Raw genomic sequence first — 24,378 nt, 5'->3', positions numbered from 1 at the left:
ATATTGCCTTAAGGAGGTATGAATATGGTGAATGGAAATGGTCCAAGCACAGGACCTTGTGGAGTTACATGTGATGTTGTTTTGTCACACTACTGACATCATATTGAATATTGATAATAGACCCCAGATCCCTTTTTTCATAAAAAGTTACTGACCTTATATATCTGTTATACATTTGATCCCAAACAAGCAGGGGATGAATGTGTGTATGTAATTTCTTGGCAAACCATCCAATATTTGCCCAGCTATCTTAGTTTGAATCAAAGAAGACCAACGTTATTATCCCTGGAACGCTCGTTGTTTAGTTAAAAACAATCCAAGCTTTGATGATATTGCAGGTTGGACTGAACCCTTGGTCTTTTCTTTTTCTTTCAGGATAACGCATCAAGCTGGAGTGCAGGTAACCACAGGGCATCCAAGGATCTCTCCTGGTCTCCTGGAGCTTAACAGCAGGTAACATCTCCATGCAGGCTCTCAGGATGGGGAGTTCTGAGGAAGCTGCTCTGTTTGGCTGGGGCTCCTTCATTCAGCTGGCAGCCTGAGGACGAGCAGGAAGCATCTCGGTGGAGGGGCGGGGGGCACCGAGGACCCGAGGGTGGACCATAACCACGACCTGCCAGGCCCAGGCCCAGCACAACAGTAGCATGTCAGCACCTGGAGGCCCTTCATGGATGTGTCGCTCCACAGCAAAGGCCAACCTTCTGATGTGGGTGGGGCTGGCGTTCATCTGCGTGGCCGCCGTTCAGTCCCAGCAGCACCCAGTGGTCACCACCAATTATGGGAAATTGCGGGGAGTGAAGGTTACATTACCAAATGAGATCCTGGGACCAGTGGAACAGTATTTGGGGATCCCGTACGCGCTGGCCCCGACGGGGGAGCGGAGGTTCCAGCCGCCGGAGCCGCCCATGTCCTGGCCCGGCATCAGGAATGCTACTCAGTTCGCTGCGGTTTGTCCTCAGTTCTTAGAGGACCGCTTTTTGCTCAATGATATGCTGCCTGTTTGGTTCACCGCCAACTTGGATACAGTGGTGACCTACGTGCAGGAGCAGAGCGAGGACTGCCTCTACCTGAACATCTACGTCCCCACGGAGGACGGTAGGTCACCTGACTCCTGTCTTCTGTCTTTAACCCCTTCCTGTTTGTCTTTGTGTTCTCCATCCTATTCCTCACCTGCCTGAGCAGCTCTACTTCTAGAAGGTCTGAGTCCTTTTCTGCTCACAGGAAATAGAACACAGCTTATTTGTGATTCATGTTCAGATGAATGTCATTGTTCACTGATTTTTTTTATATGGCACCCACTAGCGCTATAACAAAATGACGGTGTTCACCTTTAACACGGACGTCATTTAAAGGTGAAGTCATTCCAACACAGCTTGTCATACCTGCCCTTCTATCCAGGTCTGGACTGCCCCAGGTTTGACTGGGTGGTCATTTTTCATTGTTTAGGGAAAATCCACCTCTAAAGTTCAATATGAATGAATATGATGAGGGCCTTTCTTCAAACAGGAGATAATAGAGTTATTGTTGTGACCACCATGCTATATGGTATAGCCACCTGGAAGCTTGAGCTCCTTATTCCAACATCTTTTGTGGCATAAACTCTGTATTGATCACTTTTAAATGCTTGGATAGAAACATAGCTTTGTGTTTCTCTTTGCATACAACAATTTAATCAAAATTTAGCACATTGACGATTTAGCACATTGATTTCCACCTCTGTGCTGGTGGGTTTGTTAACATTAAACATCTTTAAACTAAAAGTGGGATAATTGTTAAAGTGGACGGTTCATGCAGGGTTTCAGTTGACACCATCTGACCTGCAGCACTGACACTACTGCTAGCTGCATAGCTAGGAAGCTAATTAGCTTAGTGTCAAACGACCCACGGTAAATTAACTTGAATTATTAATTATTCTGAATTGGTAAATCCATCCATCCATTTTCTTTTGCAGGCCCAGTTTGTGTTCAATTAATTAATTCATTCGACATAATTATTGTCATATACTGCTGGGAAGTAAAAAAAATATATATGTATAATAAATAATTATAAGCCATATAGACTGTAGTATTCCAGGATAAGTAAACATACTGTAGTATTCCAGGATAAGTGAACATACTGTAGTATTCCAGGATAAGTGAACATACTGTAGTATTCCAGGATAAGTGAACATACTGTAGTATTCCAGGATAAGTGAACATACTGTAGTATTCCAGGATAAGTGAACATACTGTAGTATTCCAGGATAAGTAAACATACTGTAGTATTCCAGGATAAGTGAACATACTGTAGTATTCCAGGATAAGTGAACATACTGTAGTATTCCAGGATAAGTAAACATACTGTAGTATTCCAGGATAAGTGAACATACTGTAGTATTCCAGGATAAGTAAACATACTGTAGTATTCCAGGATAAGTGAACATACTGTAGTATTCCAGGATAAGTGAACATACTGTAGTATTCCAGGATAAGTGAACATACTGTAGTATTCCAGGATAAGTGAACATACTGTAGTATTCCAGGGTAAGAGCAGTGTTTGGGTCAATGTGTAGTCGGCCGTGTGTTCTGTAGCAGGTGGTCACTAAAAGCAGGTACCAAAACAATGGTTCCATTATTATGCTTTGATTAGCTGGCTAAACCTGACTACTGACTATGCTTGATTATGGAATTGATTTTATGTGATGGATGCTTTTGAGCAGTTTGATAAAAAACTTCATTTTTAAATGGGAACTGTTTATGAAGTCCAGTTGAACTTAGATTGTGTTTTTCTTCTAGCTCCTTAGACAAAAAATAGATCAAACAGAAATCAGAGGGGAGACATGTCAGGAGAGGAACAGGGATAATTACTGACATCACCCAAAGACGCTTTTGTTTATTCATACAAATCATGACTTTTGATTAGCTATGCTAGAAGGACAACACGCTAATCATGCTTCTTTAAACAATGAATGTTTATTTCCTCTTACAGTGAGTAATGTGTCATACCCTCTGGTGATTAAGACATTGGGAACAGTAAACATGCGTCTTTGTGCACTGATTACCTGGTAGTTTGACTGCAGTCTAATCAGTGAACTCTGTCCAGTAAGGAGGGAATGCAGAGCCTGCTTTATGTGCTCAGAGCTCTGTCTTTGTGCTCTGACTGATAAGAGCTTTTAACCAACAGTGATGTAAGATTAAAATGAAAAACAACACAGAGTGCTTGTGTATTGCTATCAGGCCAAAGGCTCCTCCACAATAGCTTGTTTCCTGCACTCCGCTGTTTGAATGAGCACTTGTGACTTGGAGTGGCTGTGTGGAGCACTTTACCCGCCCGGTCCAGCAGCAGCAGCAGCAGCAGCAGCAGCAGACCTCATGTGTGTGGAAGGTAACCTGCAGTGGTTAGAGGGCAGCCCGCTTTAGGAAGCAGCAGGACGGTGTGGACGGCCTCTGGAAGGAGAGTGGAGCATTAACGCGTGTGAGGCTGAGATCTTTGACAGCTCCGTGCTAAATTTGGACTGAGCTCTGGAGTACGTGGGAGATTAAAAAGTGCAGGAGAGGGATAATCTCACAATCCGGTGTTTTTCGGAGGCTTTTCGCAAATGATTCAGTGGCTCTAAAAAGTTATTGTACTCAAGTAGAGCACAATTAATCAGTGGACAGCAGTGCAGTATACATAATAAAAAAGAGTTTCAAGTTAAATATAGTGCATCTTCAATGCATTAGTAGGGAGTAATAGTGTTTCTCCTGGGTTGGTCCACCTTAGCAGGTCCTTTCCACTACAGCCTCACATTAGGAGATAGCGGTGTGTGCTGTCACATATCAGCCACATATTATATTATATTTACCGATGATGAAAGCCATATCAGAGCTGTTTCACTGCTAAAGAAGCTGTATGTTCGTTAGCACTTTAATCACAACAGTCTGATCTTCTAGATATGTGAAACACTTCTGTACCAAACTGGGGCTCAGACGCAGAGGGAAGCAATGGAGACAAAATATAATTCAAAATAAACTACTTTATTTGGTAATCCAGAGGTCATACACAGGGAGGCAGTCAAAGAAAGAGACCAAATCCATTCAGGGAAAAAGCATAAAACCCATAATACAGGCAGAGTCAAAAACCAGGTAAATCAACAGAAGGAGCTGAAGGCAGGAAACATGTGCTCACTAAGGAGACAAAGACTATCTGTCAGAGGGTGAGTGGAAACACAGGGTCTAAATAGGGAAAGCTTAATTACAACAAGGTACAGGTGTGTGGGGAAACCTACAGGAAGTAAAACTAGACACCATACACAACAACCGTGACAACGAAATAAAACAGGAAGTGAACACAAAAGCAAACAGACTGAACAGATTATCACAATATGAACTAAATCTGTGACATTTGGTCAGCGGATCAGATTGAAATGATCCAGGGAAGGTGTCGGTCTCCTGAGAGTCTTCATCATGAGGGATGTGGAGGGGGCCCATGTGTGGAATCTGTTAAAGGACAGATTTAGCTCATCAGCCACGGGGCCACCTTCTCCCCCTGGCTGTTGGTAGATAGTGTGTGACGGTCCTCATGCCTGTTATTCTGCTGCAGTCTGGCCTTCATTTCCATCCTGTAGATGTCCTTGCCCTCCTTGACCTTCCTCCTAAGCCCTCTCTGAATCTGCTCCCCTGTTCCTGAGGGCCCTGCTGTCCCCAGTGATCCAGAGACATGTTACAGTCGTTGCTGTAGCAACAGTGTCCACACAAAGTTGATCCGTACTGTGAGTCCTTAGATGCCCTCATGACTCTGTCAGCATTCCTCAAGGTTGTGGCCCCCAAATAGCCCCTAAATGTTCTACCAGTGACCATCTCCCTCTGTCCTTGTTGGTTGGAGGATACCCCTGGACAAGGGGTATTTTGTGGGAGGAGCTGAACCAGGTTGTGATCAGACACGCCAAGAGGGTGAAGGCTGTGGAGCGGTGTGCTTCTCTTCCATGAGCATAGAGTAAATCCATTGTCTTTAGTGTCTCGGTTGGGGGACGGTTTGTGACGTTTGTTGAGGTGTTGGCAAGGGCCTTGTGTTTAAAGTCTCTGGAGATCAGCATGAAGGCGTCGGGGTGTCAGCCTGGCTCTGACGGAGTCACGTCTCAAACCTCTGCTGAGTGCAGAACAGCAACAACAACACCAGAGACAGATAATAGGGACACAGAAGGTGTTGATGTTGTGCTACAGACATGTTCCTTCACGGTAAAATGTTGTTACTGACAACGCTAGGACCCCTCCTTTTAACCTCATCCCTCTCCTCTCGGTTTCCTCACAGTGTTGGTGGCGGCAGAATCAGGATATCCTCCTGCAGTCATGTCTCAGTGAAAGATATTCCCTTGCTCTCCCAGTCGTCTCCTGACTCGTCCCCGGGGCCGTTAGCTTATCCAGCTTATTAGCCAGAGATCCAAAATTCCCCATGACGAAGGAATAGAGATACGACTTCTATCTCCCGTTCTTTGATCGTTTCCTAAGCTCCCCTCCGTAACCATCGTGCTTCCTCCTGTCGTCACCTGGGTTCTACAGTTCTCCCCAGGAACCTTAGCCCAATGTTTGAGAGCTGTTCCCAGGTGTGAACAAAGGAGCTCGTCCTCCAGACAGAAGAAGTGTGTCACACACCAGAGCGAAAGGGGAACTTTGGTCGTCACATCTCGCTTCTCTTGATGAACTTTCACCAGGGATGCTGAAACTTACTGTTTATTATATGTCTAACCAATCAGCTTTGTGTTGGACATCAGTAGCTTTTAAGTATCGCCACAACATTAACATATCACCATAAATGTCTTCCTCCCTCATTTATTCATGATCGTTCTTTGCATTTCGGTTGTCGAGCTGCTGGTTTCTTTGCCAGCAAGGTTTTTTCTTTAAGGATCGCCCATCTCTTCAGACAACCAATCGTTTGATACCACAACAGTGGCGTTAACCAAACACAACAAACCTCACTTTACTTTGCTTATTAGATTTGAGTGGCTGGAACCACCAGGAGTGCCATTCTGACTTGAAAGATGACAGATTATCAAAGTATGTGGGGGTTGTTTTGATCAACTGATTAATTAATCATCAGCAAATTGCAGCATATTGCTTCAATGGCCCAGCTTAAATGTATTCAAATGTCTCATTTCTGTGCATTTGCAAAGGATACTGTTACATCAGTAAAGTAAGCTCCTCTCCTCTCTGCACACTATGACATTATCCTTCTACCCAACAGGGCTCTGAAAGGTTTTCATCAGACGAGGCATTGTGAAACACGAGGACTTTAGTCCAGGCAGCACCTTGTCTCCTAATTGTTCTTAATGGGTTCTTGAAAGCATTGGGAGCCGGTGTGTGTTTGGAGGTGAACCTGTAGGGGAACACGTGCCATCAGCCAAAGTGGAGTTCCGAGGTGGTCACCTGAACACTAGATAGAGTGTGAGGTGTGCTTGGTAAATGGAAACAGTACTTTGTAGATGCAGATAATGTACTACATTACATTATTCCCCATGATGGCGTACAGAGACAGACGTGTGAGGAGAAACAGAGTCTCAGTAGAGTACCTCACAGTCTGAGCTCAGCGGGGGGGTGACATGTCTATTCCAGTCAGACTCCCCTCGCTGCCCATCATCTTTAGATCCCCCGAGCTGGCCTTTTCACAAATCCAGTGTTATGTCAAAATATCCTGCACGCTGAGGATCAGGGAGGGATTTATAGTTTCACTGCACCTCAAGTGGGTTGACAGATTAAGCGATGCCTATTCTTTGTCATCTGATTTGAAGTCGAAAGAGGAAATCCGCCCTCGCCTGCACTGAGCATGCTCAGACGACTGTATTGTCACAGCCTTTTAGATTTCCAGCTGGAATCTACTGGCCGAGCAGACAAGGTGCTGGCTGTCTGCAGCCCAAACGCCCAGGAGCTCATTTGTGTGGAGAAAGAGAAAGAGGATACAGATGGAGGGTGGACGTAGAGAAAGAGGCTGTGAGGATACAGATGGAGGGTGGACGTAGAGAAAGAGGCTGTGAGGATACAGATGGAGGGTGGACGTAGAGAAAGAGGCTGTGAGGATACAGATGGAGGGTGGATGGAGAGAAAGAGAGTTTAGTTTGGAGAGTGCATGTGTGAGTGTGTTAAGGCCTGCAGACGCTGCAGACTGATGGGGAGGTGACATGCAGCTGTGTAGCGAAGACGTTTCCTCTGGAGGACATTCTGGGGGAGGGGGGGGACAACACCACGGCCGCCTCGTCTCTACTTTCTAATTGTCCACATCTCCCACATTAGTCTGTTTTAGTGCTCAACCCTCAGCTCATTGTTCAGTGTTCCCTTCATTCCCTCTACCACAGGCACTACCAGCAGCTTAATGTTCCATCGGCAGACATCATTTATTCCGAGCTCCCAACCTGAAGACATTTTTCAGCGTTTTGTGCAGCATTGGAGCAAGCTATTCCTTAGATTAAAATACACTTTGCAGCACTTTATAAGCGTAGATAAAATGAGGTAAGCCGAGGTGCCCCGAGAGTAATCCGCTCTAAGACTGCATTTTCCAAACCACTGCGGTTCAATTTTATTTACTTGCATCTTGATGCCAAACACATCAGGTGATTATGTAATTCACAGGGTGTAAAGTCAGCACTTCCTCTGTGTTTGGTGTAGCTCACAGCCCACATCTGTGCTCCGCTCAGCCACAGCCTCCATGATAATGTTCTGCCTCCTCCCTCCATGTTCACACTGTTAAATAACTGCATCGATCAACAGTGGTCATTTTACTGCAATACAAAAGTTTGGAAGATTAAAAATAGAAAAATATAAATATATATATATTTAAGTTCTAAAAACTCATTAATGCAATAAGTTCCTTTTATACATCACAGGTTCCAATTTTTAATTACATCTGGGCATTTTAATTAGCTTACCTTTACCTTGCCGACTGTTTGTACTACATATACCATTAATATATGCAGTTTCTGGTTTTCTTCTTTAGGATTTGGTGACAGTGAATGCTGTCAGTAGAAATCACTATCAGCTCATTTACTTTCTGAAGTTTCCTACATTTTTAGAAAATACAGAGTCATCTGCATATTAAATGACACATTTCAGAAAAATGAGCAGTGCCGTGATTAAGGACTCTTTTGAATCTTAAATTTATGTTTATAATTCTAAGAATAAAATTCACATGTCACATGGTGTTTATTTCTTTGTAGACAGAACTATTGTTCAACTATTGTTCTTTATTGCTCTGGTGATTGTAAAATCATCAAAAAATCATGCAAGTCAGCATCAGGGCTAGATAAAGGTCTAATCAGCAACTAGTGAATGCAGTGGGTACTTTCAGACCCCTTTAAATTTTTCACCCTTTGTTTCATTGCAGCCATTTGCTAAAATTGTTTTTTTGGCATTAATGTATCCTCTTGACAGAAAAAACAAAATCATCAAAAAATCATGCAAGTCAGCATCAGGGCTAGATAAAGGTCTAATCAGCAACTAGACCTTCATCGCTACTGGAATGTTTGAGCACGATGCAGATGAATGTACATACCGCTAGAATTATAAAAAGTTCAGATCTTATTTCTCATAGTTTGGGATGTATATATATATACTGAGGAGAGGCTACTCTGCCATAAAGCCCCGACTGGTGGAGGGCTATAGATATTAAAGACCTGTGGCATAGATATGTAATGGATGCATTATAATTTAGAGTTTTTGAATAAAATATTTCTTCCAAAGTGGCATCAGCATCGGTATTAAATAATTATAAATACATACAAGTAAAAAAAAAAAATCTGAAGTACATTGATCCCAGCAGGATGGCTGCATGGTCGCTCTTACTGAACCCAGTACTGATTCCACTCTGAAGTCACTTCTGAATGGCGTCGGCTCAGCTGTGTACACTGATGAGAGTAGTCCTACTGGAGCATTACCCATCAATGCAAATGTTCCTCTTGTTCCTGTTAGTACTGTGTTTGTTACGTTGGTAGATCTTTGGCTTGGTTTATGGTTTTAAACATTTGTGAGGTGGCTGCTTTCCATTTGTCTGGGTGTAGAAAGCACCATGGTTCTTATAGAAAACCACTGTGAACTATTGATTTCATAAGGTGCATTTATATCTCTATGTACTGTATGTATATATTCTGGTTTATATTCCGTATCATGATGTTATGCGTATATCTGTGTGTGTGTGTGAGCAGATGTGAGTGTTCATGCTCGGCCTACTTCCACTGACATGGCACTAGCCGTGTTTGAGCAGCTTGCCCTCTCAGTATTGTGCAAACACTCCCCCATCCAGCGCTGCTGCCACATAATGTGCCTGTAGAGACCGATTCTCCACCATTCGTTGATCAGTGAATGTAACAGCCCACCATGGAGGCCGGAGCACAGTGAGACCAGGACACACACTCTCAACAGGGGTAGGGCTCCAGGACTATTGGGCAGCACGGATAATGAACACCAGATGTTTTTCTATAAAACACCTCTTCTTCATATCATGCTTCTCTTCATTACAGGAAGCAGCTCTTGCAGTAGTGGAGTGGTGCAGGAATGAGTCTTAAACTCAGACATGAGTCAGCGTTTTAGCTCCCCCTGGTCCCCCGTCTCACAGTTAAAGGGTTGTTTTTTGTTTTATGATATAAAATATGTCAGTCAAAACCCTCATGTACATTTTGAACCTTGTAAGTGTCTTTAAACATCTGGCTGCTAACAAGTGTCTAAATGAGACTACAGAAAGCGATCACAGCGACTAGTCCACCTTTACGCTCATGTGACCATTGATCGATTCAAATATCGTAAAAGTCGTGTTCAATGTGAAGATTATCTTTCTAAACAAAATATGTAAGTATAATCATTTGTACCTGCCAAAAGATCCCCCTAGATGCTACACACTGTTCCTTTACTGTAGCCGAGGGTTACGTTGGGCCTTCATGAAGGTAATAAAACACTACACAGCTCCATCATCTGCAGAAAGAAAGAACCATTACCCCAACATCGTCAACAACTGAGCAGGGCAGCCCTGAGGAGGGATTCCTCTTACAGGATGGACAGAAGAGTAATATGTGTAATGTCTACAGGATGAACAACATAACAGAATGAATACACAGTCTTTAACAATATAAACCTAGGACACAAACAGAGGGAACGCTCAGAGTCATCTCCAAAAGGTAATTTAGTTCTGTTTAAACACTGTTCACTGTAATATGCTAAGTAATTCAGATGATAAAATATGGCAAAAGTCAAATTATGTTTCAGGTGATCATCACATGAATTCAACTTTTCATTTTTCTTTCTATACAAACAAACAAACAAAGGATGAAAACCTTTGAAAATGAGTTTCATCATATCGCATAACAGCCTAACACAAACAGTATGAATCAATTTGTTTCTGTGTGTGTGTGTGTGTGTGTGTGTGTGTGTGTGTGTGTGTGTGTGTGTGTGTGTGTGTTGTGTGTTTTCATTTTTAATTAATGACTTGTTGATCAACAAACGTGTTCTTTCAGTTTTCAGTTGTATTTGCTCTGAGACTGAGGATCCTTAACATCCAATCACTGGGCTGCTTTTTGTTGCCAGATGTGCCTGAAGGATTGAAATGAATCCCACATCAGGGACTGACGTCACTGAAATATGGAGCTGAAGTGGGGCCATAGCTAGCCTAGCTTAGCATTAAGACCGGCTCAAGTGTCCACATGTTGACATGGACACTGCTGTGGGTTCTATCTGCCAGTCAAAGCCAGCAGCAGCTGAATGTGTTCTTCTGTGTGTCAGATGTGGCTGTTAGCTCAGCGTGTTTGCTGCTGTTCTTTTGTTTTTGGCAAATCACCAGCTGGCTGGGAGATCTCCAATTACAGGACCTGCATGTCCATCACCACGGCAACTCACTCCACCTTATGAATGATAATACAAAATATCTCCTCAGGTTGGACGGTGTATTTATTGTTTAATCTCAATTTCTCAATTCATTTTAGTTTACTTAATGTTTAATCCAGCACAGTTAAACAGGTATACTTACAGAAACAAAACGAGGAATACTACCCCCCTAATCGTAGAATCATTTCTGGAGACAGCTTGTTCCAGGTTGAATATGTAGCAATACGCTGGCACAGGCTCAGTATATGATGATGTAATATAGCATATGAATATTAAATACATAAAAAGGCCTTTTCTTAATTATTCTGAATAAGAACAAACAGGTGCTTTGATTTACAGATACATGTTTAACTAAAGTGAACAATCAATACAATTTGCTTTTATTGTATTTTGCTTTCATGTATTTCTTTCAGTTTCTTCCAAATCGAGATGAGTTGATCTTTAGGTTTCACAAGCAGACATTTTGATGTTCCATGTGAGTTCTGGTCTGACTCTGCTGCCGGTGCTGCTGGCTTCATGTTTACCTCGATGAGAGAGTCAGATCACACGATATGAAGTTTGGAACATGCAGTACCACAGCGGAGGAAATCCGTCTTCCACAAGTCAAACCTGTCCGTCCAGCCGTTAGCTGAGCCAGGCTCAGTTTGATGTTAGTCTTGTTGGTGTGCTCAGAGCCAGTCCTGTCAGACTGTGCTGAGGGCGGAGACGTATCATCGCTCTGTTTACTGTCTGACTGTCACTGTTGTTCTGACTGTCACTGTTGTTCTGACTGTCACTGTTGTTCTGACTGCTGAGCGCAGGAAAAACTGGAAAAGAATGATGTGTGACGATAACAACCGTCAACTGTGAGACACTGACCCCATATGAACATTTAGATACAGTGGTTTCAAATGTTTTCATTCTTTTCTTCTGTTTCAATATGTTTAAAAGTTGTTTGCAGATATGGTTTGCAAAAAATGAAATGTACCTAGAGCCTTGTAGACCATCTGCTCCAATCAAAGAACAAAGGGATCCATCTCTGACAATATGGATCATCAATAATCGGGAGTATTGGTGGCAAAAAGTTTGTCTTTTGTGGTGATCTGATCCGTTGCACCACCAGAAAAAAACAAAGGAATCTTTTTATTGTGTTCCATATATGTAACTTATAAACGTGTTCTAGTTCTCCTGAAGGACTCAGAGTTTGACAGTGAGAATGAATCGGTTCTTTGTGAATATCAGAGTGTTTATCACCACAGTGGAACTGAACAGAACCCGTCACTCGGTTCTGTTCTGGTTCTGCCAGGCTGCTGCTCACAGACACAAAGCTCACCATGGACCTGTTTTTCCTCACACAGAACCACAACCTTTTTTATACACTTTTAAATGATTTTTTTTACTTTTTTGGCTGAATTCTTTTTTTCTTTTTTCTCTTTTTTCTCTTTTTTTTCATCTTAAATATTTCCCCTTATTCTACTTTTCTCCTCAACACCAGGGGCCAACTCAAACACGCAGGGTGCAGATTTCCTCAGTAATGATGGTGGCGCTGATGAAGGTATTTTACTATCTTTTTAACCCCTTTTTGACCGACAAAATAAAAGCCTGACAAGTGCATGACAGCGAACCTGCAGACCTTTTTGTTTTTAGTCAGTTCCTTTTGACCCCCCCCCCCCCTCTCTCATTTTTACTCCCCTTGAAGGGCTTCGGAGTGCACTCAGCTTTTTCTTTTTGAACCAACCTCTTTCCTCTTTGGAGGGGTGTGAAGCCGAGCGTCTGGTCTGAGGAGAGAGGGCTCCTCTAAACAGGAAGGAGGTCTCATATATATATATATATATATATAAATGTGATCTGATGCAGCTCTGCATGTTATCTCCTCTGGTGCCTTAAACATTTTAACGATCATGTCCCTTCTCTAACCTTTCTTTTCTTCCATTGCTTGGTGAAGCATGAGCTCTAACCCATGTTGTTTTGACAGAGGAGATTTGTTCATCAGTGGCTCCAGAGAAACACTTTCTCTTTCCTCTATTAACACCTCGCTCCTCTGCATGACAATAACCAGATCCAGCAGGTTCTCTGGGCCCTGGTTGGTGATCTGTGGGGACTGGCAGATGACTGGAGGAGGAGAAGGAGACATTTGAGTAAAGGGCAGCGTTTGTCCTCGGGGAGAGACATGCTAGAGTCAGAAAAGGCAGTTTCCTCTCTGAATCACATGGCCGCTTGTTCCGCTCTGAGGGCTGCTGCTCCGGAGAGTGATATTTGACATAATCCTCTGCGTGCATTCTTCTACATGAGTTAGCATTAGCCAGGCAGCTATGTGAGCTATGACCAGGGGCCAAAGCTGAGGGTTTGAACGTACTCTTCAATGATTTATGATTTATGGATCTGATAGAGGGGATTTTACCTCTGGTTAATAGGCATCTATTTTCACACCATCATACAAACTCATACTGTGCCCAACAAAACCAAACTATATGAATTGCTTCACCAGTTCTCCTCATGATGGATAGATTTCCAGTGTGACCTTGTGTTGTATGTTCCATGACCATGCAATGAGGAGGTAAAAATATTAATATGAAATGTTAATTCACCCTGTTTACTTTCATAATAAGATTCCAGCAGTTTTTATTTCAAAATATCCTTTTTCCCAGTGAGTGTATATTTCATGAAGCCACTTTTTATTAAAGTCTTCCTTTTTTAAAATAACTTATTGGGTTATGTCACAGTTATAGTATATATGTTTATGTAGTGATATTTATTCATTTCTGTCATTCTAAACAGCGTAACATTAACTGCACACACACTAATATACATCTTGCCTATTTTAAATAAAATACATTTATTTTTGACAGTGTAGAGAGCGCTTTGAAACTGCTTTTATACCATAATATAGAATATTTATGGAAAATATAACAATAGAAAATAGCTGTGTCCAAAGTGCTATACATTTTATTTAAAAAAAATATATGTCAACATATGTCCATGTTGGATCAGATGGAATTCTGTTCTGTATTTAGATTGAAGCCAAAAGTGGTTTATGGTTTTATTCCGTATGAACAACATATTTCCTTCATTGGGTGACACAACCTTTACAAGCTTAAACTCTGACATGTTGATGAGTGATGGATTAGAACACATACAGTGATACAAGATAGGAAAACAAGATTCAGCCACTTTGCAAAATAAAGTTTTCCATGGAAAGTATCACTGTTTAAATAACTATTACAGCTGTGATGGGAAGGACATTAATAAATGATCTCTTTTTCATAATTTAAATAATATATTTACAGCTTAAGCAGAATATAACAGCAACAAGAGAAGGAACAGAAGTTCATTAAACTTGACATTCAGTGAAAGATTGAATAACAGTTTACACTGAGATGGGCTCACATTTCTACTGAGCTGTATCAGCTGTCTTCAGCATTGTAGTAATAAGACTAAAGGTTTGGTTATGTTGCAATTCATTAAAACACCTTTTTATTCTCAGTAGAAGTAAATGTAAAGCCTTTTGTTTCTTCATTTCTGAACATCACCTGCACTACGCTGCTGCTGCAGTGAGCTGCTGCTGTGCTAGCTCAGGTGCTAATTACATGCAAATTGTAAACCCATGAAAACACTCTCTGAGCTCTCTTTGTCTCTCAGCTCTCTCAAACCTTTTTTTATAAAAATGACAAACCACTGCGACATAATTCACCACAGACCTTATCTATTAATGTGTAAAAGTGACTTTATGCACAAGTTAATGTTCCTGCCCATCTTCACTGCCAGTACCATCAACGTATACCATCTTGAACAGGGAAACCTGCTATTTAGAAGAGATATATAAAAATCACAACTTTGTTTTCCACAAGTGTTATTGAAAACCAAAACAGAATTAAAATGTTTTATACATGAGATCAAATAAAAACATTTAGATGGAGTTAACAGGCTTTCAGTAAAACAAACAGAATGTACTCCAGCCTTTCATATCAGATTCAATGTTAAAAGGATGCTACAATTATTAGAACAATACAGAACAAGAAGAAGAAATTCTGCTGATTGATTCGTTAACAAAGACTCTTTTGGAGTGACTGTACAGAGTTTGCTTGTAGGACTATAGCTTGTGTTTGGTGGTGATGAAGGAACATGTCAGCCAGCAGCAGTGGGAGTCATCATGTGTTTTTAACGCCACAGAGGAGTAACATACGTGACACAGTACTTGGTCGTTTACCAGTTCATGGTGGGTTTGGCTCTGCCGGGCTTTGTTGACATAAAAGATGAAGACAGTTTCCAACTTTTAAGAATCAAAAATGAAGGTCGTAATGAGCGTCTTGATGACCTCTAAGGCCTCTTGAGGAGAGGTCCGTCTGGATGGAGATGCATTGTGCTGGATGTTGCTAGCCTCAGTAGATGATGGTATTTGTAAATGGACTGCATTCATATAACACTTTTCTAATCTTAGCGGACACTCAAACACAAGCCAGCATTCCCCACTCATTGGAGGCAGAGGCTGCCATACGAGGCGCCATCTGCTCACTAGTAGAGCCAAACATCCACACACAAGGGACGGGGATCAAACCACCGACTTTCTGATTCATGAGTGACACCATTCACAGTACACACGTTAGATCCATCGTTAATATAAAGGTATTGATAACTGCAGCGTTAATGTTTTGTTTTACCATCTTAATTCATTGAGACACTCAACAGGAAGTGCAACTTTCAACTTCAAAATCCACCAATGTTTGTCGAGCTTCCAGCAATGAGAGAAGTGGAATGAGGGGAAGTTGTTCAACGTGAATGAGGGCCCCTTTAACCCTCCAGGTTTGCTGCCAGGCTCCTCCTGTCCTGTGAAGGAAATGTTGAAGTGTCCTCAACGCAGAACCTAAACCCCAAAATGTTCCCAGTGTGAGTGCACGGTAAAAAAAACGATGTCACTTTGGTTAAGTTCTCCTGTGAATAATGTAATGAAATGATACACTAATGTTTGAAAATCATCCTCAGAGGTTTCTTATGTAAGCCAAATTGGTTTCATAAAATGATTGGTCTATTTAGGAAACTGTAATTTATTTAGTGTTGCTCTGTAGCTCCATTTTCTAAAAGCTGGATTTTCTCCGGGGTTTCATCACACTGGTTGTAAACAGCATCATATATTGGGTTTGATGGTAACAGATGTAGCATAGTTTACCTCGAATCAGACGGGCCACATCGTTAGGAGACGGCATGTGTCGTTAAAACAGATCGAAAACTCGCCATCTGCCCACAGCTGGTGCAGAAAACAGACAACAACCTCCTTGTAAATGCAAGAGGAAACCCACTGCTTTTGATTATGTAGAGATAAGTGTTCTTACTCAGACATTACTGGCTCAGGTTTAGTATTATAGAGTGCAAGACATAAGCAAAGGAACAGTATAAGCATCAACGTCTCATGATCACAGTTTCTGCTGAAACCACAGGGAAAAACAGACACACTAGGACAAACGGTTTCTACATGGTGGAAGGTCTGGATAAACAGCGTCTTCAGGCACTACTTGGCTTTACTGTGTTTTCAGGAGAGCAGGATCGATTCGCTGTGACTGTCTGAACATCTGCAGAGGCAATGAATTACTCCTGTGATCCCCTGTGGTTCAGCTACACCTCAGCGGCTGCTGCAGAGAAACAGCACTGCAGACAACCCAGTGTGTCCTAAACTCTTCTACATCGCTTGTTCTCAAAGTTTGCTCTTCACTGTTAGATGAGCTCTGTCAGAGGTGCTCGTCTTGAAGGGGATACAGTATATCATGCTCATTTTCAGGATCACAGTTCTATTCTGGGTTTCTACTAGAACATGTTTACATGCTTTAATGTTAAAAGAACATATTATGTTTCTCATTCTGTCTGAATAAACCTTCATTCATCCTCTGTCTCAAACACTCTGTTTAGGTGCTTGTCTCTTTAAGCCACCCTCCAGTTGAACAGGAAGTAGGATGCTGTTGTTTTTAGCATGTCATTAGAACCGTGTTGAACAGGAAGTAGGATGCTGTTGTAATAGCGTGTTAGTAGAACTATATTGAGCGGGAAGTAGGATGCTGTTGTTTTAGAATGTCAGTAGAACCGTGTTGAACAGGAAGTAGGATGCTGTTGTAATAGCGTGTTAGTAGAACCGTATTGAACAGGAAGTAGGATGCTGTTGTCTTTAGCATGTCATTAGAACCGTATTGAACAGGAAGTAGGATGCTGTTGTCTTTAGCATGTCATTAGAACCGTATTGAACAGGAAGTAGGATGCTGTTGTTTTAGCATGTCAGTAGAACCGTATTGAACAGGAAGTAGGATGCTGTTGTCTTTAGCATGTCAGTAGAACCGTATTGAACAGGAAGTAGGATGCTGTTGTCTTTAGCATGTCATTAGAACCGTATTGAACAGGAAGTAGGATGCTGTTGTTTTAGAATGTCAGTAGAACCTTATTGAACAGGAAGTAGGGAGCTGTTGTTTTAGAATGTCAGTAGAACTATTGAGCAGGAAGTAGGATGCTGTTGTCTTTAGCATGTCATTAGAACCGTATTGAACAGGAAGTAGGATGCTGTTGTTTAAGAATGTCAGTAGAACCGTATTGAACAGGAAGTAGGATGCTGTTGTTTTAGAATGTCAGTAGAACCATATTGAACAGGAAGTAGGGAGCTGTTGTTTTAGAATGTCAGTAGAACCGTATTGAACAGGAAGTAGGATGCTGTTGTAATAGCGTGTTAGTAGAACCGTATTGAACAGGAAGTAGGATGCTGTTGTCTTTAGCATGTCATTAGAACCGTATTGAACAGCAAGTAGGATGCTGTTGTTTAAGAATGTCAGTAGAACTGTATTGGACAGGAAGTAGGGAGCTGTTGTTTTAGAATGTCAGTAGAACCGTATTGAACAGGAAGTAGGGAGCTGTTGTCTTTAGCATGTCAGTAGAACCGTATTGAACAGGAAGTAGGATGCTGTTGTCTTTAGCATGTCATTAGAACCGTATTGAACAGGAAGTAGGATGCTGTTGTCTTCAGCATGTCATTAGAACCGTATTGAACAGGAAGTAGGATGCTGTTGTTTAAGCATGTCAGTAGAACTGAATTGGACAGGAAGTAGGGAGCTGTTGTTTTAGAATGTCAGTAGAACCGTATTGGACAGGAAGTAGGGAGCTGTTGTTTTAGAATGTCAGTAGAACCGTATTGTTGTTTTAGAATGTCAGTAGAACCGTATTGAACAGGAAGTAGGATGCTGTTGTTTTAGAATGTCAGTAGAACCGTATTGAACAGGAAGTAGGGAGCTGTTGTTTTAGAATGTCAGTAGAACTATTGACCAGGAAGTAGGGAGCTGTTGTTTTGTCAGAATGTCAGTTTTAGAAACCGTATTGGACAGGAAGTAGGGAGCTGTTGTTTTAGAATGTCAGTAGAACCGTATTGAACAGGAAGTAGGGAGCTGTTGTTTTAGAATGTCAGTAGAACCGTATTGAACAGGAAGTAGGATGCTGTTGTTTTAGAATGTCAGTAGAACTATTGAGCAGGAAGTAGGATGCTGTTGTTTTAGAATGTCAGTAGAACCGTATTGAACAGGAAGTAGGATGCTGTTGTAATAGCGTGTTAGTAGAACCGTATTGAACAGGAAGTAGGATGCTGTTGTCTTTAGCATGTCATTAGAACCGTATTGAACAGGAAGTAGGATGCTGTTGTTTAAGAATGTCAGTAGAACTGTATTGGACAGGAAGTAGGGAGCTGTTGTTCTAGAATGTCAGTAGAACCTTATTGAACAGGAAGTAGGGAGCTGTTGTTTTAGAATGTCAGTAGAACTGTATTAAACAGGAAGTAGGCTGATGTTGTTTTAGCATGTCAGTAGAACTGTATTGAACAGGAAGTAAGGTGCTGTTGTTTTTAGCATGTCAGTAGAACTATTAAACAGGAAGTAGGATGCTGTTGTTTTAGAATGTCAGTAGAACCGTATTGAACAGAAAGTAGGATGCTGTGGTTTTAGAATGTCAGAACCTTATTGAACAGGAAGTAGGATGCTGTTGTTTTGGCATGTCAGTAGAACCGCATTAAACAGGAAGTAGGATGCTGTTGACTTTAGCATGTCATTAGAACCGTATTGAACAGGAAGTAGGATGCTGTGGTTTTAAAATGTCAGAACCGTATTGAACAGGAAGTAGGATGCTGTTGTTTTAGAATGTCAGTAGAACCGTATCGAACAGGAAGTAGGATGCTGTTGTTTTAACATGTCAGTAGAACTGTATTGAACAGGAAGTAAGATGCTGTTGTTTTAGAATGTCAGTAGAACTGTATTGAACAGGAAGTAAGATGCTGTTGTTTTAGAATGTCAGTAGAACTGTATTGAACAGGAAGTAGGATGCTGTTGTTTTAGAATGCCAGTAGAACCGTATTGAACAGGAAGTAGGATGCTGTTGTTTTAGTGTGTCAGTAGAAACGTATTGAACAGGAAGTAGGATGCTGTTGTTTTAAGCATGTCAGTAGAACCGTGTTGAACAGGAAGTAGGGAGCTGTTGTTTTTAGAGTGTCAGTAGAACCGTGTTGAACAGGAAGTAGGCTGCTCTTGTTTTAGAATGTCAGTAGAACCGTGTTGAACAGGAAGTAGGATGCTGTTGTTTTTAGCGTGTCAGTAGAACCGTGTTGAACAGGAAGTAGGATGCTGTTGTTTTTAGCATGTCATTAAAATCGTATTGGACAGGAAGTAGGATGCTGTTGTTTTTAGCATGTTAGTAGAACTGTATTGAACAGGAAGTAGGGAGCTGTTGTTTTTAGCGTGTCAGTAGAACCGTATTGAACAGGAAGTAGGATGCTGTTGTTTTTAGCGTGTCAGTAGAACCGTATTGAACAGGAAGTAGGATGCTGTTGTTTTTAGCGTGTCAGTAGAACCGTGTTGAACAGGAAGTAGGATGCTGTTGTTTTTAGCGTGTCAGTAGAACCGTATTGAACAGGAAGCAGGATGCTGTTGTTTTTAGCGTGTCAGTAGAACCGTATTGAACAGGAAGTAGGATGCTGTTGTTTTTAGCGTGTCATTAGAACCGTATTGAACAGGAAGCAGGATGCTGTTGTTTTTAGCGTGTCAGTAGAACCGTATTGAACAGGAAGCAGGATGCTGTTGTTTTTAGCATGTGTCAGTTATTTGAACAGGAAGTAGGATGCTGTTGTTTTTAGCGTATTGAACAGGAAGTAGGATGCTGTTGTTTTTAGCATGTCAGTAGAAACGTATTGAACAGGAAGTAGGATGCTGTTGTTTTTAGCGTGTCAGTAGAACCGTGTTGAACAGGAAGCAGGATGCTGTTGTTTTTAGCGTGTCAGTAGAACCGTATTGAACAGGAAGTAGGATGCTGTTGTTTTTAGCGTGTCAGTAGAACCGTGTTGAACAGGAAGGATGCTGTTGTTTTTAGCGAACATTGAACAGGAAGTAGGATGCTGTTGTTTTAGCATGTCAGTAGAAACGTATTGAACAGGAAGTAGGATGCTGTTGTTTTTAGCATGTCAGTAGAAACATATTGAACAGGAAGTAGGATGCTGTTGTTTTAGCGTGTCATTAGAACCGTATTGAACAGGAAGGATGCTGTTGTTTTAGTGTGTTTTGAACAGGAAGTAGGATGCAGGAAGTGGATGCTGTTGTTTTTAGCGTGTCAGTAGAAACGTATTGAACAGGAAGTAGGATGCTGTTGTTTTAGCATGTCAGTAGAACCGTATTGAACAGGAAGTAGGATGCTGTTGTTTTTAGCGTGTCAGTAGAACCGTATTGAACAGGAAGTAGGATGCTGTTGTTTTTAGCGTGTCAGTAGAACCGTATTGAACAGGAAGTAGGATGCTGTTGTTTTTAGAGAACCGTGGAAGTAGGATGCTTTTGTTTTAGCATGTCAGTAGAACCGTGTTGAACAGGAAGCAGGATGCTGTTGTTTTTAGCGTGTCAGTAGAACCGTATTGAACAGGAAGCAGGATGCCGTCTGTGCTGCTGAGGGCATGCTGGGACAGACAGAGGTGATGGCAGTGATGGTGGGGGGGCAGCGATGGGGGACACACTTTACATGGCCTCCCTTCAGCTAGCATTTGTATTCATCCAGCTAACAGTAGAACACGCTGAAAGCAACAGAAACATTCAGAGACCCCCCCCATATAAAGATGAGTAATGTGTGCACTGCAGCGCAGCCACTGGAGGAATGTATTATCCCTCCAGCTCGGGTGGCAGTGATGAATGTCCGGGACGAACTCGCTGCACAGTCACCCAGGCAGCACCACGGGCCGAGAGAGAGAGAGAGAGAGCTTGAAGAGTTTGATTTCTGCTCTTGTTTTAAAACCAATGTCAGTAGAACCGTGTTGAACAGGAAGTAGGATGCTGTTGTTTTGGAGAGCCAGCCATAGTAGCATGTCATTAAAATCGTATTGGACAGGAAGTAGGATGCTGTTGTTTTTAGCATGTCAGCAGAACTGAGTTAGAGACGACGACAACTTAATGGCAGCGTTCTGCCTCTCCAAGGTTGTTCCCCCGCCCACACCGTTGAAAAGACAAACAGTAAGTGCTGGACTCAAGACGGCCGTCTGCCCTCTACCAGCTACCCTCTACCAGCTACCCTCTAGCAGCTACCCTCTACCCTCTACCAGCTACCCTCTAGCCAGCCTCACTGTTACCCTCTACCAGCTACCCTCTACCTGCTGCTTCCTGCCGAGCAGACTGAGGTACCCTATACGGTCACGCCAGCTACCCTCTACCAGCCCCTATCCTCTTTACCATTACACAGCTACCCTCTACCAGCTACCCTCTACCCTCTACCCTCTACCAGCTACCCTCTACCAATCACCCTCTACTGAAGGTCAGCGGGACCAACCAGCTACCCTCTACCACTGAGCTACCCTCTACCCTCTACCATGCTCTACCCTCTCTACCAGCTACCCTCTACCCTCTACCAGCTACCCTACCAGCTACCATGGACCAGCTACCCTCTACCAGCTAGACCAGCTACCCTCTACCAGCTACCCTCTAAAGGCCCTCTACCAGCTACCCTCTACCAGCTACCCTCTACCAGCTACCCTCTACCAAAGTCACCAACCCTCTACCAGTGGAGGCAGCTACCCTCACCCTCTACCCTCAAAACCTGCAAATACAGAAGAGCAAGAATCTGATCCTCTACCAGCTACCCTCTACCCTCTACCAGCTACCCTCTACCCTCTACCAGCTACCCTCTACCCTCTACCAGCTACCCTCTACCAGCTACCCTCTACCAGCTACCCTCTACCAGCTACCCTCTAGCAGAGTCAAACAGAGTTATCTGGCCCTGAGCCAAGCTTATGTAGTCTGAGGCTGATGACTTGATTGAGAACTGGTGTGTCTGATCAGCAGCCAGCGATGCCCTCCTGACACACACACACACACACACACACAGAAAGAGAGAGGGGGAAGGAGAAACAAAACAACAAAATACATCTAAGTAACAAACCGAAACCAAACAAAATGGAAGCTATTGGTGAATGAAAACATTGATAATGTTAGAAACACAGAGTTGTGAGTATTAACTGACTTCACTGATGAAAATAGTGTTTAGTTTGCATTTACCACAATCCAGGAATATTAGCATGAAGTCAATATATTTATAATATAGGTGTGTTTTGAACAGGCCTACTCCCTACAGTCGAGGTAAACCGAGGCCTCTTTTTTGAGAATGGACGGTGAAAACAAAATCTTGGCTTTAAATCTTTCACAGTGGCAGCACACACGCGCTCCAGCTCCCCTCTCCATTTGACATTTTCCTCAGCAGATGCTCTCATCCCGGATGACATTTGAGAGACTTCCAAGCAGCCGGTCGGCGGGGCCGCAGATAATGGCTTCGTTCAGCTGTTGGTTCAAGGCAACCAGACCTGACTGTAGTGCAGCAGGTCTGCAGAAACACTGGGCCGTGTGAGGACAATATGATACTTATTTTTGCAGTATTTTTTTTTTCTCCAGTTAAAAACAAGTGAATCAAAAAGCATGTCCACAAACACTGGCTGTTGCTAGAGTCCACCCAGAGGACCCAATGTTCAGCCAGCTGAGGGCTCCTGATGATGAAGATGCTGCTGGATGATTTATGTGAGCCCTGCTCGTTGGGAGGATTCATCTTCTCCTTCCATCTTCTTTCATGCACTCTTCATTTATAATCACCACCTACACATGTACTAATCGCCCATCTAATCACAGCTGGAGAGCCTCATAAACAACGTATTCATCCGGCCTAATGCAGCATTCCCTGCAAATTACACAAAGAACAAATGGAGCAGGTAGGAGGGGAGATGGAGAGATTTCAGGGTGGAGGCTGTGGAAATCTTATTAGAGTCTGCAGGAGATTCATATCTCTGACATCATCCCTCTTATGAGCTGTACTGTACAATCATCAGTGTTAAATCAGGGGTCCACTAGTTTCCTGTTTGTGTAGACAGTGGGCCGTGTTTCCTGGGCGACAGTGATTCACACCGAGCTGTTTCTGTTCTCTCTATTGAGGACTTTAGAGAGTTGTGGAAGAAGTGTTTTATCTTTTAATGAAAAGCTGCCAGATGTAGAAGTCCTATGTAATTCTAATACATTTCAATTTGTTTTGATGTTTTTTTCTGTCTCTGTAGAATGAGACAATCTGAATGAAATGGTCCCCTGCAGTATGTGATGCTTTCAGCCTGTGGGTCCCTTGTTGGATCTGTGTATTGGCTTTTTCATAGAGAGACCGGCTGGTATAACAGCCAGACCATTATACAGAAGGATATTAGCTTTTTGCAACTATATTGGTATTGATGCACATGTAGGCAAACAAATAACATAGTAATAGGAAATGTCAGTTTAAAGATGACAGATATATTTTCCAGCTCATTCACTGCATGTCTGTTCAACAGAGAGCACTGTGCTGTAAAATGTCCTGCTCAGTACTTTACCATTGTTAAAAACAGTATTTTGGGATCCTTAATCTTCATGTATTCATGTACTGTGTTTATGTAAAGGACCTGCAGATATGAACTGTTATTCTTAGTTTTCATTGGAGCCTTTTGGGGTGAGAATGTGTTGATGGTTTTTCAAACAGCGAACACAAATGACATATAAACCGTTTAAAGATAAATAAATAAACTCTGATCTTAAAAACATTGGCAAAACATAAGAATATGAAAACATAAGCAGGGAGTTAAGGGGGCAATTGAACATGCATACATAAAGATATGTAAATACATTCGGTGGTCGAAAGCTAACCAAGCTGCAGCGGCTTCACAGCGTTAACCACATGTTAAGGTGTGACTTTGAGGCAGGTGGACGTGTTGATCTCCTGCCGTTGGTAGTGGCGTTCATCTAGGAAACATTGGTGTGGGTCGTACTAGAGTGTTGACCACACTAGAGGGTAATTACAAAGGACCCATGTGGTGTCGTAGGGATTTGGAGGACATTCACTGGTATTAGTAGAAGGGTTAAGTACTCATTTGTAGAATGGCTCTTTGTCACACATTTTGTTTTCCTGCTGCAGTGACATCAGCTTTGGTCTTCATCATGTTGGTACTATCCATTCCTCATCAGCTGCAGTTTTGTTTTGTTTACTGTCATTTAATTATTCTTTCTCTTGGTTCATTTGTTGGGTCCTTTTATTTTTGGTTCAACGT

At 42.3% G+C, this 24,378-nt stretch overlaps 1 protein-coding gene across 1 annotated transcript in view; it reads left to right on the top strand.

Annotated features, from left to right (window-relative positions):
- The first annotated feature begins 644 nt into the window (after positions 1–644).
- nlgn4xa (neuroligin 4 X-linked a) overlaps positions 645–24,378 on the top strand; it is a 72,693-nt gene continuing 48,959 nt past the window's right edge. The window contains 2 exon segments of the mRNA XM_054623835.1: positions 645–1,095; positions 12,289–12,348. Coding sequence (XP_054479810.1) covers positions 645–1,095; positions 12,289–12,348 — 511 coding nt within the window.

Source organism: Anoplopoma fimbria, chromosome 22 (assembly GCF_027596085.1).
Source record: "Anoplopoma fimbria isolate UVic2021 breed Golden Eagle Sablefish chromosome 22, Afim_UVic_2022, whole genome shotgun sequence".
NCBI classification, from domain to species: Eukaryota; Metazoa; Chordata; class Actinopteri; order Perciformes; family Anoplopomatidae; genus Anoplopoma; species Anoplopoma fimbria.
This window is presented reverse-complemented; position numbering and strand designations above follow the sequence as displayed.